Source organism: Rhinolophus sinicus, chromosome 13 (assembly GCF_057876585.1).
Source record: "Rhinolophus sinicus isolate RSI-liver-muscle chromosome 13, RSI-T2T, whole genome shotgun sequence".
In the NCBI taxonomy this organism is placed as follows: Eukaryota; Metazoa; Chordata; class Mammalia; order Chiroptera; family Rhinolophidae; genus Rhinolophus; species Rhinolophus sinicus.
Genome location: NC_142513.1, coordinates 63,374,419 through 63,389,482, shown reverse-complemented (window position 1 = coordinate 63,389,482; position 15,064 = coordinate 63,374,419). Strand labels below are relative to the sequence as shown.

The window sequence follows — 15,064 nt, the reverse complement described above, 5'->3', positions numbered from 1 at the left end:
CAGTACACAGTAGTAAATCTTGTTTTAGCACTTTATCATTACTGTTTTTTAACATAATGCATTTGATAAGTCAGGAGTTGTTACTTTCATTTTACAAATCAAGAAATTGAATCTCAGATAAAGTAAGAACTCAACATTACTCAGATTGTAATTAAAGAGACTGAAGAAGAATCTTAGGTATTTTACTTTTTCTATTCTGATAAAAAGCAAATGACACACTGCTGTGCTGTCACTAAGTGCTCAAGACATATGTGTTGATGAGGGGGATTTCTTAAAGAATAAAAGTAACTGTAAATGTTTCAAATATTTTTCTGTCAAATCTTTATGCCCCCAAAATAATCTTGAGATCTTGTGATGTATGCCCTGAATATGTTAGAATGTATGTAGTACTACTACACTACATTATTATAGTACAGTGTATTAGAGTGTATTGTGATAGTATTAGCTGCTGTGCTTTTTTCTAATTTACTTGATTTGTCTCTGCTATTAATTGGCAAGTAGATTTGTCTGCCTCTTAAAATGTTTAGGCTAAGATATTTTTAACTTGATAGTGTGACTATAAGAGGTATGTAGCTTTATTCTACTTTTGAACTGTTTGTGACTTGAAATGTATTTGCAACAGGTAGGAAAATTTCATGTATAGTTGTTCATTTTTTAAGGTTACAATTGCGTTCAAATATTTGTTTTTTCATTTTCCTTCTTACATTGTAGGCCAGCATGGGCAGTGGGAGTGTATTTTTCTGTGGTATGTCTATGGACTGGAACGATGTCCTTGCAGATTATGAAGGTATTGTGTGTGTGTTTGTATGTGTGTGTGTGTTGTGTGTACAGGCAGCGGGGTATAGCATAGGTATCTCAGTACATGGATTTCTATGGAAAAGGAATAATTTGGAGTGGAATGCTGATGCCTTTTAAAAGTCTGTTCTCAATTGTTAGCTTTATAGAACAATGTGTTTAAGTAGTAACAGTACTTTTCTTTCTTCTGAACAGCTCGGGAATCTTGGCGCCAAAATACATCCTGGGGGGATATTGTAGAGGAGGAACCTGCTAGACCTCCAGGACATGGGATTCACATGCATGAAAAGCTTTCCTCCCCATCTCGGAAAAGGTCTGGCCTTTGAAATGTAATTTGCAGTGTTTCACAGGAGGGAAACTGTCCAGTCTTAGCTAGTAAATAGAGCTGCTGCATAAGATTTGGGGGCACATTACTCAGGACAGTCCCAGATCCACTCACAAGTGACCTTGTTTTCCTTAAATGTTAGATCAAATGAGTTTTGTGTTCTTTTTATATTTATCTTAAGAACTGTGAAGACTAAAGAAAGTATTTTTTGTTTTATCATGTAAATATTAGTGTTCATTTGTTTGTTACAATAGGACAATTGCAGAATCTAAGAAGAAACATGAAGAAAAACAAATGAAAGCACAACAGCTAAGGGAAAAGTTACGTGAAGAGAAAACATTAAAGCTTCAGAAATTGTTAGAAAGGGTGAGTTTTTAATATTTAGCAAATTATGGTAGCCTTAAATCGATGGGCTTATTTTCTTTTTTTTAAAAAAAGATTTTATTGGGGAAGGGAACAGGACTTTACTGGGGAACAGTGTGTACTTCCCGGATTTTTTCCAAGTCAAGTTGTTGTCCTTTCAGTCTTAGTTGTGGAGCGTGCCATTCAGCTTCAAGTTGTCCTTTCAGTCTTAGTTGTGGAGGGCGCAGCTCAGCTCCAGGTCCAGTTGCTGTTGTTAGTTGCAGGGGGCACAGCCCACCATCCCCTTGCAGGAGTAGAACCGGCAACCTTGGTGTTGAGAGGACGTGCTCCAACCAACTGAGCCATCTGGGAGCTCAGCGGCAGCTCAAGGTGCCGTGTTCAATCTTAGTTGCAGGGGGTGGAGCCCACCATCCCTTGAGGGAGTCGAGGTGTCAAACCGGAAGCCTTGTGGTTGAGAGCCCACTGGCCCATGTGGGAATCGAACCGGCAGCCTTCGGCAGTAGGAGCACGGAGGAGCTCCAACCGCCTGAGCCACCTGGCCGTTCCAATGGGCTTATGTTCAACTTGACTTTTCTTTCTGGTCTGAGAGAAGCTAAAAGAACTATAAAGATAATGAAATACTCTAGGAAACAAAACCATTTATGTCTGCTGAACTACAGAAGGTTACTATGAAAAATAAAAAATGAATTTGTCATTCCTAAATTAGCTAGTAAGCGTTGTTTTGCAGAGTTGGCATGGATTATTGAAACTGTACCTTGTTGTTTTCAAGACAGCGTTTCCTTTGGGAGTCTTGTGCAAAGTGTAGAATGACGTGACAGGACAGTTTTGAGCCATATATTATCACATTTGAATAAGTGGGGCACTGAAGAGATTTGTAGAACAGAGTCTTTGAGTATTTGGAGCAGTGTAACTTCTGACCAGTGTGGAATAGTGGAAGGATCACGGGCTCTGGAAATGGCCAAGCAGGTCCAGTCCTCCTGGTTTTGCCCTGGGCAAGTTACTTCACAATATTGACTTCAGTTTCTTCATCTGTAAAATGACAATTGTGATTATTAATTAACCTGTTCGATGATTAAATGTGGCAGGTGTGTGAGCATACTTCTAGGATGGCTGGTGCTTGGTATACGACCATTTTTATTGTAGTCACATGCGGCAGACATAGGTGAGTGCTACATTGGTCATGTGTTCTATGTGACAGATGACCTCAGAACTTAGCAGCTGGAAACAGCACACATTATTAGCTCTCGGTGTTTATGGGCAAGGAAACCAGGAGCAGCTTGCCGAATGGTTTTTGTTCAGAGCCTCTCATGACGTGGTCGTCAACCTGTCGGTAGGGGCAGCAGTCAAAGGACCCACTTCCAGATGCACTCATGTGGTTTTGTCAGGCCTCAGGTCCTTTTAACAGGTGGCTATAGACCTCAGTCCCTTGCCAGGTGGGCCTTCATGACACGGTCACTGGCTTCCCCATAGAAAGTCATCTGAGAGGGAGAGGAAGAAAGAACCAGTGAGCTGCCAAAGTGGAAGCTGCACTGCAACTGTCTTTTATACCCTGATCTCGGAAGTGACCTGCCATCACATTTGCCGTGTTCTGTTGGTCACAGTCCTGATACAGTGTGGGAGGGAATTACATCCCTGTATTCCCTCTGAATACCAGGTGCCTGGGATCATGGAACCATCTTGGAGCTTGTGCACTAAAGTACCTAACGCAGTGTGACAAAAGGTACCTGAGCTTTCCAGTGGAGGTGTACTCACTCCTTCGTTACCTCTGGCACTTGGAAAGAGTACCAGTATGCACAGGGGGGAAATATTGTTACGCATAATGTGTATTCTACATGTGGGAGAGATAATTGGACCAAATAATTTGAAGATTTTAAAAAATGAGGTTGCGTAAGATTCTCTTTAGTACAAAAAGTTGACTGGGGAAGGAAGAAAATTTGTGATTTTTCTCTTTATTGGAATCTCAATAATTTGTCATGATTTTAATTTTAATCTTTTAGAATGAATAGGGCAAATATGAAAAACAGTCTCCATGTTCTGGGATTCTGTAAGAGTTAATGTATCATTTCATTTTCAGCTTTTGAGAAATGCTCTAACACAACCACAACTACTTACTGTGTTTCTAATACAATAAAATTACATAGTCTATTTACTCAACATATAATAAAGCCTCCCATAATTTGGAGATTAATTCTTGAAGCGGGGCATCGAGGTTGTCTGGTTTAATTTTCCCATCAATGTAGGTAACCCTTTGATTAATGTTAATGAGAAATCCCACCATGCATTTGTATAAGGGCTATTGTTTCAACACTTTCCCATATGTGGTCTCACCTATCTGTCAGCACGGTAACTCTGAGGTATACAGAAGTGAACAGGTACTCAATCCCATTTTACAAATGTGAAAACTGAGTCTAGGAGAGGCCGAGTGCAGTTTTCAGTGTCACGATCTTAGCTAGGGCGTTAAGAACCTGTCTTCTAGCTTCTAAACCCAGTGCTGTTTCTGCATTATACTTTCTTAGGTGGTTAAACATGTAAGTATATAGCTAAAATTCAGTTGAAATGTTAGTTTCTTTTTCATTCATGTTGAGCCAACATCTGATTGGCTATAATTTATTCTCATTGGTGCTGGATCTGATTTCCTGGAGCACAGAACAGGTCTTTTACTTCTGTTTGATATTGTTTTAAGGAACTAAAGGCAATGAAAATATCTGTTTTTATTCTTCTGTAGCTAAACCCTCTCTCTTTGCTTTAGAGAATGTGTCTTATGCAGACAAATGTGATGTTTTCAGACTTCTAACTGTTTTCCAACCTTTAGGATAAAATTACTTGTCTTCATTTTGGGTTATAGACACATTATGTCTATAAGGATAAGAAATATTTTTATTTTAAGTGTACTCATAGTATAGTAACAACAGCAAATGTTTCTATTGAGTCATGTATGATGTACTGTTCTGAGAGTTGTACGTACATTGACTCAATCTTGAGAACAGTCCAGTGAGTTAGGTATTACTGTTCTCTTGTTCTAGATAAGGGCCCTGAGACATAGGCTTAAAACGTTGCCCATTATACGTAGCTAGCAAGTTACCGAGTTACCATTTTTAACTCAAGCAGTCTGTCATTAAAATCTGTTCTTTATCCTTAGCCATGCTCCACTAATTCGTTTCCTGGTCTAGACTTTATATAATTCCTGAGCTGTTTATCAGTTGCACTTCTGTTAAGCGGCTATGTGCTAAAAGTGATGGTGTGATAATTCACTGTATATAGGAAAAAGATGTCCGGAAATGGAAGGAAGAATTGCTAGAGCAACGACGTCGGATGATGGAGGAGAAATTACTTCATGCCGAATTTAAACGAGAGGTGCAGTTACAAGCAATTGTTAAAAAAGCTCAAGAGGAAGAAGCTAAGGTATGTTTTTGGTGCCTTGAACATTGAATTAGTTACCCCAGTACTTTTCCAGTTGCTATACAAGAAGCTGACGTGTATGAAGTGTTTATTCTGTGCCAGAATGGCAGAGCATTTTTACAGACTTGTTTAAAACTTTCCTGGTACAGTATCTTACCCTTAACAATAATCATGTGTGTGCTGGTGTGTGTGTGTGTGTGTGTGTGTAAGAGAGGTTTTTTTACAGCATTATTGAGGTATAATTGACAGACAGTAAATAGCACATATGTAAAGCATCAGTTTGATGAGTTTTGACATGTATATATTTCAGAAACTATCAGTGCAATGAAGATAATAAACAATTCCATCACCCTCAAAAGTTCCTTCGTGCTTCTTTGTAATTCCTTCCTTCCTCTAACTGTTACCATGCTATTGCTGATCTGCTTTTTGTCACTATAGATGTTAACATTTTCTAGAATTTTACATGAATGGAATCATACAGTATGAACTCTTTCCTCTGGTGTCTTTCACTCACCATAGTTATTTTGATTTCTCCATGCTGTTGTGCATACCAGTTCCTTTTCATTGCTGAGAAGTATGCCACATGCCACTGTATAGAAATGCCATAATTTGCTAATTGAGTCACCTGCTGGTGGACATTTGTTTTCATTCCAATTTTTGGCTGTTACAGATACAGCTGCTGAGAACATTCACGCACAAGTCTCTGTGCACACATGCGCTTTTATTTTCCTGGGTAAATACCGGAGAGTGAATTGGCAGAGTCTTCTCACAGGTTCCTGTTTAACTTGTAAGGAAACAGTTTCCAAAGTGGTCGTACTGTTACCCCGCTTGACCAGGAGTGCCTGTGAGTTCAGTCAGCCACGTTGTCCCCAACAGTTGAGGTGGTTCCACATTGTAATCTCAGCCATTCCTTTTCATGTGTGTGGATAGTGTCCCCTGTGGTTTTCATTTGCATCTTGAACATCTTTTCAAGTACTTCCTGTCCGCATCTCTTATTGGGTGAAATGTTTGTGCAAACATCTGGTTCATTTTTTAAAGTCAGATTGGTTCATTATAACTGTGCTTGTTTTTTTCAGCTTTATTGGGATGTAATTGACCAAATAGTGATATATTGAAGCGTTCCCCCAGTCAAGTTCATCACCATGTCCATCACCTCGTGCACTCACCTTCCCTGTGTGTGAAAACATTTCAGCTCTACTGGCTTAGCGTATTTCAGTTATACAGTGCAGTGTTGCCACCTGTGTTTTATTCATACATCAGATCTCCGGTCTTACTGATCTTGGACCTGACAGTTTGTACCCTTTACCAGCCTCTCCCTGTCACCCACCCTCGCTCCCCAGTCCCTGGCAACTATTTTTCCACTCTTCGTTTTCATGAGTTTGACTTTTTTATTTAAAAATTCCAAATACAAGTGATAGCGTGCAGTATTTATCTTTCTTTGTCTGGCTTATTTCACTTAGCATAATGCCTTCCAGGTTCATCCATGTTGTCGCAAGTAACAGGATTTCTTAGAAGACTTTGTGTGGTTAGATAATAAGATCTATGGTTTGCAGATCTTTTCTCTCAGTCTGTGGATTGCTTTTGCATTTTCTTAACCGTGTCTTTTGAAGTTTTAAAAATTTATAAAGTTCGATATAGTGACCTTTTTCTTTTATACTTAGTGGGCTTTGTGTCCTATTTAAAAAATCTTTACCTAAACTTAGGTCACTAATATTTTTTCTTAAGTTCTTAATGAGGTCTGTGTTCCATTTTGAGTTAATTTTTGTATGTGGTGTAATTTCAGGTTGCAGTTAATTTTTAAAATAATATTAGATCTTTCAACCCATGAATACAAGCTATCTTTCCATTTATTTAAATCTTTGAATTCTTAAAGCAGAGTTTTGTAGTTTTCAGTGTACAAGTCTTTCACCTCCATGTTTAAACTTCTTCGTAAGTATTGTCTATTGGATGTGATTGTAAATGGAATTGTCTCCTTAATTTCATTTTTGGATTGTTTATTGCTAGTGTATAGAAACACAATTGATTTTTACATACTGATCTTGTCTCCTGAAACCTTGCTTTTTACTTGTTCATTAGTTCTAATAGACTTTTAGTGGATTCTTTCGCATGTTCTATATAGCAGATCATGCCATCTGCAAACAGGGACAGTTTTACTTCCTTTCCAATCTGGGTGCCTTTGATTTCTTTTCATTGCTTATCGCTGTGGATAGAACCTACTGTGCATGTTGAGTAGAAGTGGTACGAGTGTACATCCTCATGTTCCTCATCTTTGCTGGGGGGTCCTTTAGTCTCTTATAAAGTCTGATGGTAGGTGTGGGGTTTTCATAGATGCCCTGCATGAGATTGAGGCAGCTTTTCTCCTATTGCTAGTATTTTGTATTCCTAGTTGACTTTTTATAACGAAGGGATGTTTGATTTTGTCAAATGCTTTTTGTGCGTCTGTTGAAATAATACTCTTTCTTGTCCTTTGATCTGTTGATATTGGGTGTATTACATTAATGGGATTTCATGTTTTATATATTTGTCTAATGTTTTAGTCGCTTAAGGTGGGAGGGTGCATCTGGACCCTGTTATTCCATCATGGCTGGAAGTAGAAGTTCTGAACTATGTGTTATTGTCTTTATATTTCAGAGGAGCAATCTGAAGGCAGATTGTTGGTTGTCACACAGTCAGAATTAAAATCCAGGTCATTGTGGTCCCAAAGCCTCTGATTTTACCATTGTGATTATATAGGTTTAGTATTCCCATTTTGTGGGGTGTTTTTTTCCTTCATCTGATTTATGTGAATTTTGATTTGTCTAACTGCTTAATATATTTACTTTTATTATAATTTCTGTAAGACAAAGTGACTCTAGAAGCATATTAACACAAAATGCAGTTTAAATAATTTTCATCTAGATGGTCAACAGCTTTGTGTCTTTATGTGACAATATCAGCTGCTATTTGTAGTTTTTCAAATTCTTGATCACGGTTAACTGAGTCATGAGTCTGTACTGAAATTTTTGCTGATAGGAAGCAATGCTTTAAAACCCTGCCACCAATTGCTGCCCTGTTGGTTCTCTTAATTTTTATTGCTTTCCCTTCAAAATCCTATTTTGAAATGTGTTACATGTACAAAGAAAGTAGGCAGTCTAGTTTTGTTCTTGTTCTCTCGTTCATTTAAAAGTTTTATGATTGAATTGTTCTTAGTATGATTACATAAATATCTTAAAAATTTGTGTGAAGCATTGCCACTTACTTTCATGCCCAGACATTTTAATTTGTGAGACAAAACCGCCTTCTGCCTTTGGTTTTTGTCACATGCCAGTGTGTCCCAATCTTTCCTGATCGTAACAGTCATCTGAGTTGTTAAAAAGACACGTTCCCAAGCCTTTATGTATTCATTTTTTTTTTTTTTTTGCAGGGTCTTTTCAGTAATGCAGGAGTGTGGCCTGGGGAACTTTTTCTTAAGCCGTCCAGGTCATTCTGATGATCAGGAAATTTGGTGTCACCTATATCAAACAGTGGCTCCTTCTTCAAAAGTAAATTTTGAATTCTCTGGAGTTAGATAAGTTTGGATTTGAGTCCTGAGTCAATCACTTAGTAGCTGAATGACTTTAGGCATTATTTCACCTCCTGGTACCTTTGTTAAGCTATACAATAGGAATAGTCTTACCTAAATCTCAAAGAATTAATGGAAAAATTTAATTACATTGTGCATGTTGTGTCCTGTAATACTCTGTAAAGTACTGGAATTGCAGAACAACCATCCTATTTATGTTAAACTTCTGAATTTTTTCTTAAGTCCCTAATGCATTTCTGTTGTTTTATCACTAATCCAAAAATACTAATAATCCAGTGATTTTTCATTTTTTTTTTTTTTAGGTCTTAAAAGATATCTTTAGGTTTCAATAGGACTGTACTTTCCTTGACACATGTACCAAATATATTATTCATTTCAGTCCTGTTATTTAATCAAGATACAATTTTTTTTCCATATATGCTTTTCGTGTGTTCTTAGAGTAAATTAATAGTCATTTAAAATTTCTTAGTTCCTATTTAGGTACTCAGAGGGTTTAAAATAACTCATTTAGAATTCAGTTGACAGTTGCTATCATTGCGGCCACCATTAATTCAGAACCTGATTCCAATATAAAACTAACTTTCATTTTCAGTTTCTTCATGGTCACCTTGATTCATTTGTAGTTGTAACATCTCGACTCATAATAAGTTTATTTGTATTCCTGTTTTTCTTTTTGCTGGAAAGACATGCTTTCCCTTCTTTAGGGCAGTTGCCCTGTTCCTGCGCTGTGTGGGTCTCTTGCCTGCTCTTGAACTTGGCTTCATCAGTTGTCTTCTTGTGCCTGCCCCTTGCTTTTCTCCTCTAGATTGCCTGCTTCTTCATACCCCTGTGTAGATGGCCTGTTGTCCCCTGTGGTATATACCCAGAGTCCTTGGAAAGAGCTCATGTCTACCGCCTCAGCACCCACGCCTTCTACCCGTACACCGCCACTTGCCCTCCATGCTGCACTGCATGTTCCTTTCCCATTGGTACGCTGTCATCACTGCGTTTGAAAGCTTTGTCTGAACCTCTTCCTTCTGAACACTGTCAGGCCCATTTTTCTAGAATACTGTGTTTGGTAACGTCTTGATTTTCCGTCTGCTTTTCTAACCCATCCTTTATTATCTTCCCTTTTTCTTTTGCTGCTGAAATGGAATTATCCTGAGTCCCCTTCACTGATTCCTTTCTTGAGTGACAATCGGTATCATAGCAGCAAGCCTCCTCTCAGCAGTGACTTCTAGACCTGAATCTGTAGCCCCACTGCCTCCACATTAATTACCTGTTGCTTGGTGATTGTATCCACTGAGACTCAGCAGTTCCCCACCCCTTTATCCCAAACCATGTGCTCATCCTGGACTCCATATTTCAGATAACCTTATTATTAGTCTCCTGTTAACCTAGACTTGGAACATTTGTGCTTATTTACTTTGATGGACTATTTTGGGTTCGTTTTTTTTTGACCAGTTTTTGTGTATAAGGCACAAAGATACGCTAGTCTTTTCTTTCTTCCCCCAAGTACCATGTATATATTCAGGTATAAATTCTGTAGTTTCTCATGTGTTTTTCTCTTGTATTGCAGCTGCTACAAGTTTCTTTTTATCTCCTAAATATTTGCAGTTAATATTCTTGCCTTCAAGTTAATCTTTCTGAAGGGAATTATTGTATAGCCTCTTAGCTTAAAAACCTGTGTCTAAGGCTTACTCGTGTAAGGACTATAGTCTTCATGTAAGCTCATTATCTTAACATAAATGGACAATAACTTTCTTTAATATTGTTATATTTAAAAGAATGTCCATTTTATTATTGTAAAAATTATTCTAACTTTAAAGAATTTCCACAGGACAGCAAAAGAAATTCAAAATCCCACCCTTAGAGTTAGCTACCATTTTCATTAAGTAAAAGCTCTCCCAGACATCTCTCCGGAGTATTACTCAGATTATATGAATAGATGACTTTATAAAATAGAGCTGTACTATACATGATACTTCTTAAGAAGTGTTACTCTCTATTTGAGTTCCATTTTAAGAGATGGAAGTGAAATGGAAGTAAAATTGAGGGAATTATTGAATCTGTAGTAAATGTTTCTTTATCACAAGAGGAATTACTTCCTGTAAGTTTCTTATAAAGTCATGAGAAATGTTATGCATTGGGAATTATCATATTTACTAAACTTCATTTCAGTTTCTGACAATTTTGAGAGAGACCCTGCTAAAAGAAATGAGGAAATTAGCACTCATCTTTCTTTTCATTTTTTCTAATCTCCTCTCAACAGTATTTCATAGTTTTATTATGTGTACATGGTTAAGGTTTATAACATTTACATTTTACTCTGTAACTATAAATTCCTCAGTTTAATTTCTTTCTGTATCTGCGTAAATTGTATCTATGAAGTCTGCATTAACTGATTATCACGAGCTTTTCCTCTATCAGGGATTGGATTTTTTTACCATCTTTATTCTTTATTCTGTTGTGTGCTTCTTCTAATTTAATTAATTCTGTCGTAGTGTTACTTTTGTCTTCTTCTTTAGTTGTCTCATTTTCCTTTATTTTATCAGTATAATTTTTTTTTGTACAAGCAGTTTATTTTTCTTCAAGAATCTTAAAAATGTTCATTCTCAGTACCCATAGAAATCAACAAAAATAAGGAGAAAAAAGTCTTCATACACAAAACATAGAATCATTTATAATATCATGAACTGCAAATGCCTGATGAGAAATAGTTGAAAAACTGGCATAGTCATTCAAAGAAATAAATAATAATGTAGCTAATATGTTTACAAATACTGAGTAATAACATAGAAAATTATTTTTTAAAAATACTAAATGAAGACATACATAAAACTACTGTACATAATGGTCATAGCTTTGATTATTCCCATCCCCTCACAACCCTCCACAGCTTAAACCATCTATGCAGAGAAAAATTATATAAGAAATGGTAACCACTGATGTCTATGGTTGAGAGCTGTTTTAGAAGTGTGTTTTTTTCCTTCTTCCTCATTTTCTCTGTTTTCCAATTTTTCTGAGTATATGTTTATACATATGTATATGTGTACATACATACATATGCACATACATTCAGAATGGAAAACAAAAATTTAAAAAAAAAACAGCATACTTCAGATATTTCAAACTTTAAAAAATTTTATTTTTCAGTTACAGTTGACATACAATATTATGTTAGCTTCAGGTGTACTACAGTGTGATTAGACACTTATACTATTTTATCATCTTTTGGTACCTTTAAATCCGGGTTCTGGTTAACTACTTGTACATTACAAAGTTTGCCAAGGGATTTTCTGCTGTTTGCTGGGTTATGTTTTCTTCCAGGTTGGGTTTTTTATTTTCCGGTTAATTTCTCCCTCCCTCCCGCCCTTCCTTCTTTCCTTATATTTAATTAACAGCTTCATTGAGCTGTTGACATAAAAATGCTATATATTAAGGTATCAAGCTTGATGTTTTGATATACATACACATTGTGGGATGATCACCACATTCCAGGTAATTAACATATCTCCTTACCTACGTACCATTTGTGCACATGTGTGTGTGTGTTGAGAAGATTTTTACTAAGATCTATCTCCTTAGCAGATTTCAAGTGTGTAATACAGCCTTGTTAACTCTCATCACCATGCTGTACATTACATCTCCAGATTTACTTATCTTGCATAACTGATACTCTGTAGCTCTTTACCAACATCACAGATTAGATTTTTTATCCGATATGTGCACACTCTTCCCTCTTGATTTTTGTTTTATTCTTTCTAGAGCATTAGATCCCATTCCTTTTCTTACATCTTGAGTATGCTTAACATGTGAGCCCTGATATAGCATGAATAATTTTCCTTGAATATACCTTTTGTCTTTGTACTTTCAGTATCTGTTGAAAGATGGTTATATTATTAATCTACTTAAAGTATTTATAAAAGAGGACACATGGCATGGAGATTGGGAAATCTTTGTTAGAATTGTATTCAGACTTTCTCATCTGAGATTTATAAAATGTCTAGTGATAGGTTTTATTTCATTCAGCATGGATTCCTGGAGTCTGCTTATGTCAAAGAGCGCAAGCCCCTGTGTTTACTTCCCTATTTCCCTGTACCATTTTCACTGTATCCCTTTGGCTTTACAGAATGAGAAATTCAGCCCCAACCGACTTTTTCCAGCTTTGTTGTTAGCTATGCTTTACTCATAAAAAGTGTACTCTGTACTAAAACTTGGCTGTTAAAAAACCATATATGTGAAGTTGAGGATGCAGTGTAGACTTCAGTGTCTTGTACCTTGTCACTCATTCAATGTATGTTGAAAGCAATGATTTGTTATTTAAGATTTGTCCTTTCAAACTCATTAATGTATATGGACCTATTTAAATCTTAATGTAATTTGTATAGTTGCAAATCACAATGATATTAAGTAGAACTTTATCAAGATGGTCTCTATAAGAATCTTCATTTGTTTCTTAAAATTATTTTCAGTGGCAGATCTTTATTTACTTTAAATCGGTTCTTACTGAGGCCTATGGATTTGTTATGTACAGTAGGTTATTATCCATTTTTGAGGTAAAAGGAAAAACATCCATAAGTCATTCAGTTTTTGTTTTATGCCTTACCAGTGGTTTATGTTATAATATAAAGATTGTTTACGTTTATTTTTGTGATATATCCTTGAATTAACTTGATTTGAAATTGACTTTCTTTGTTTTTATTGAAGGTAAATGAAATTGCCTTCATAAATACCCTTGAAGCCCAGAATAAACGCCATGATGTTTTATCGAAATTGAAAGAATATGAGCAGAGGCTTAATGAGTTACAGGAAGAACGTCAGCGAAGACAGGAAGAAAAGCAAGCACGTGATGAAGCTGTCCAGGTAGAATTTTATTTGGCAGGCATTTATTGATCACCTGCCACTTCCTAGGCCCATCTCCAGAAAGGAATAAGACCTACGCTCTGCTCCCAGCAGTGCGTGGTTTAGTACAGCACCGTGTGGAAGCATGAAGTCTGATTGCCAAAGACAGGGTGCACTCCTTCAGTTAAGGCAGTCAGTGCTTTCGTCAGGGGCCTGCACTTACAGGCTTTGAATCTCCAGTCTCCACGAGGGGAAGGACTTAATTGTTCTGGCTGTGGTAGGATCTGTTCTTTTCAAATTGGGTTGTGTAAGAATATACTCCATTTCTCCCGACTAAGAATAAATTGTTTTGAAGCAGTATAGCCTTTACAAACTGGGGAACCTTTACAATTATGACAAGGAGCAGCTGTCATTTATAGAGGAGTGCCATCAGATACTTTTAACCTCTGTAGCAAACCCTCGGCTGCCATTTTCAGGATGGAAAGAAAGGTTAACACCTAAGCTCTACTGATGTTGATAAACTATTTTATATCTTTCTCAGTAGAAAGCATTATCTGTGACACTCTTTAAGGACCTGACATTTTCATGTAGAAAACAAATATTACAATATTCAAATATAAATGCAGACATACTTCATCTATTATGACTAACATTTATTTGTTCACTCATTCAGTGATCATTTATAGAGTTCCTCCTATAAACCATATGCTGTGCTAGGCTCAAGGACATGAGAAAGATACATCCTTGTTCTCTGTGGGGAGACAGATATGGAAATAAATCTTAACCCATCAGGACAAGTGCACCATAATGGCAGCCCTGGAAGTACAAAGGGAAACACCGTGCTCAAATTGGGAGTGGCCAGAACATGAGGAAGTCAGGAAAAGCTTCTTGGATGAGGTGATACCTCAACTAAGTTTTGAAAAACGAGACAGATGCAGGTGATGAGGAGGTGTTTTGTGCAGGAGACGTGAGGGAGCACTGTAGGCCGAGGGAGCGGCCCACACAGAGCTTTGTTACTGTGTTACAGGAAGTTAAAACTCGATACATTTTAAAGTTTATTGACTACTTTTTTCTCTTTATGGGCATTAGTAGGCATTTCCACATGCATCCCTGATCTCTCTTTGATTTGGATGCAGTGTCTTATTGTAATGTGAGTGCCCAGCTAACTCATGTTGAAAAATACAGAATGCTTCTGTGGGAGGATCTTGAGCTTTTCCTCTTTAAGGAGTAGCGAAAATTTTCATTGCAATCATTTACACGTTATTTCAGTATTAACTAATACTGTTAAATAGGTAAGGAAGGGAGGGTACTTGAATTTTAATTTGAGTCTTACCTTCAGCATTATTGCTGTCTATTTCTCTGCAGTGGGACCATTTTATAAAACTAATAATGTTTTGTAAATTATGTATTACTTTTGAGCAAACATTAGGCATTAATAATTGAGAGATACATAGCGCGTGCTCCTTGCCCTTATCGTAAATACTACAGCATGATGGCAAAGATTAAGAAAAACACATATAAGCTACAGCTGTATCACAGAGGACGTAATAATTAGCTCTGTTGGTCAGAGGGGAATATCAGAGAGAGTTCTCTGGAAGAGGTGACTTCTTAGCTGGGTTTTGGGGGAAATATATGAGTAATATTACATATATTTTAAATGGACAGCTTTGGCTCTTTTTTCTGCATTCATTTTGCAGATTTGAAATATAATAGTTATCTTTCATTTAAAAACGTTGATTCTTATTTCATAATTTGGAACATTTACTAAAGCTTAAAGGAAAGCAGTTCTTTCCTAA

General features: G+C 36.8%; 1 protein-coding gene across 26 annotated transcripts in view; it reads left to right on the top strand.

Annotated features, from left to right (window-relative positions):
- The window catches only part of SCAPER (S-phase cyclin A associated protein in the ER), a 220,490-nt gene that overhangs the window by 60,591 nt on the left and 144,835 nt on the right, over positions 1 to 15,064 (top strand). For all 26 annotated transcript variants that reach the window (XM_088789438.1, XM_088789431.1, XM_088789429.1 and 23 more), the window contains 5 exons: positions 712 to 787; positions 991 to 1,108; positions 1,375 to 1,486; positions 4,745 to 4,885; positions 13,134 to 13,289. In XM_088789438.1, coding sequence (XP_088645564.1) covers positions 712 to 787; positions 991 to 1,108; positions 1,375 to 1,486; positions 4,745 to 4,885; positions 13,134 to 13,289 — 603 coding nt within the window. The remainder of the gene's footprint in view (positions 1 to 711; positions 788 to 990; positions 1,109 to 1,374; positions 1,487 to 4,744; positions 4,886 to 13,133; positions 13,290 to 15,064) is intronic.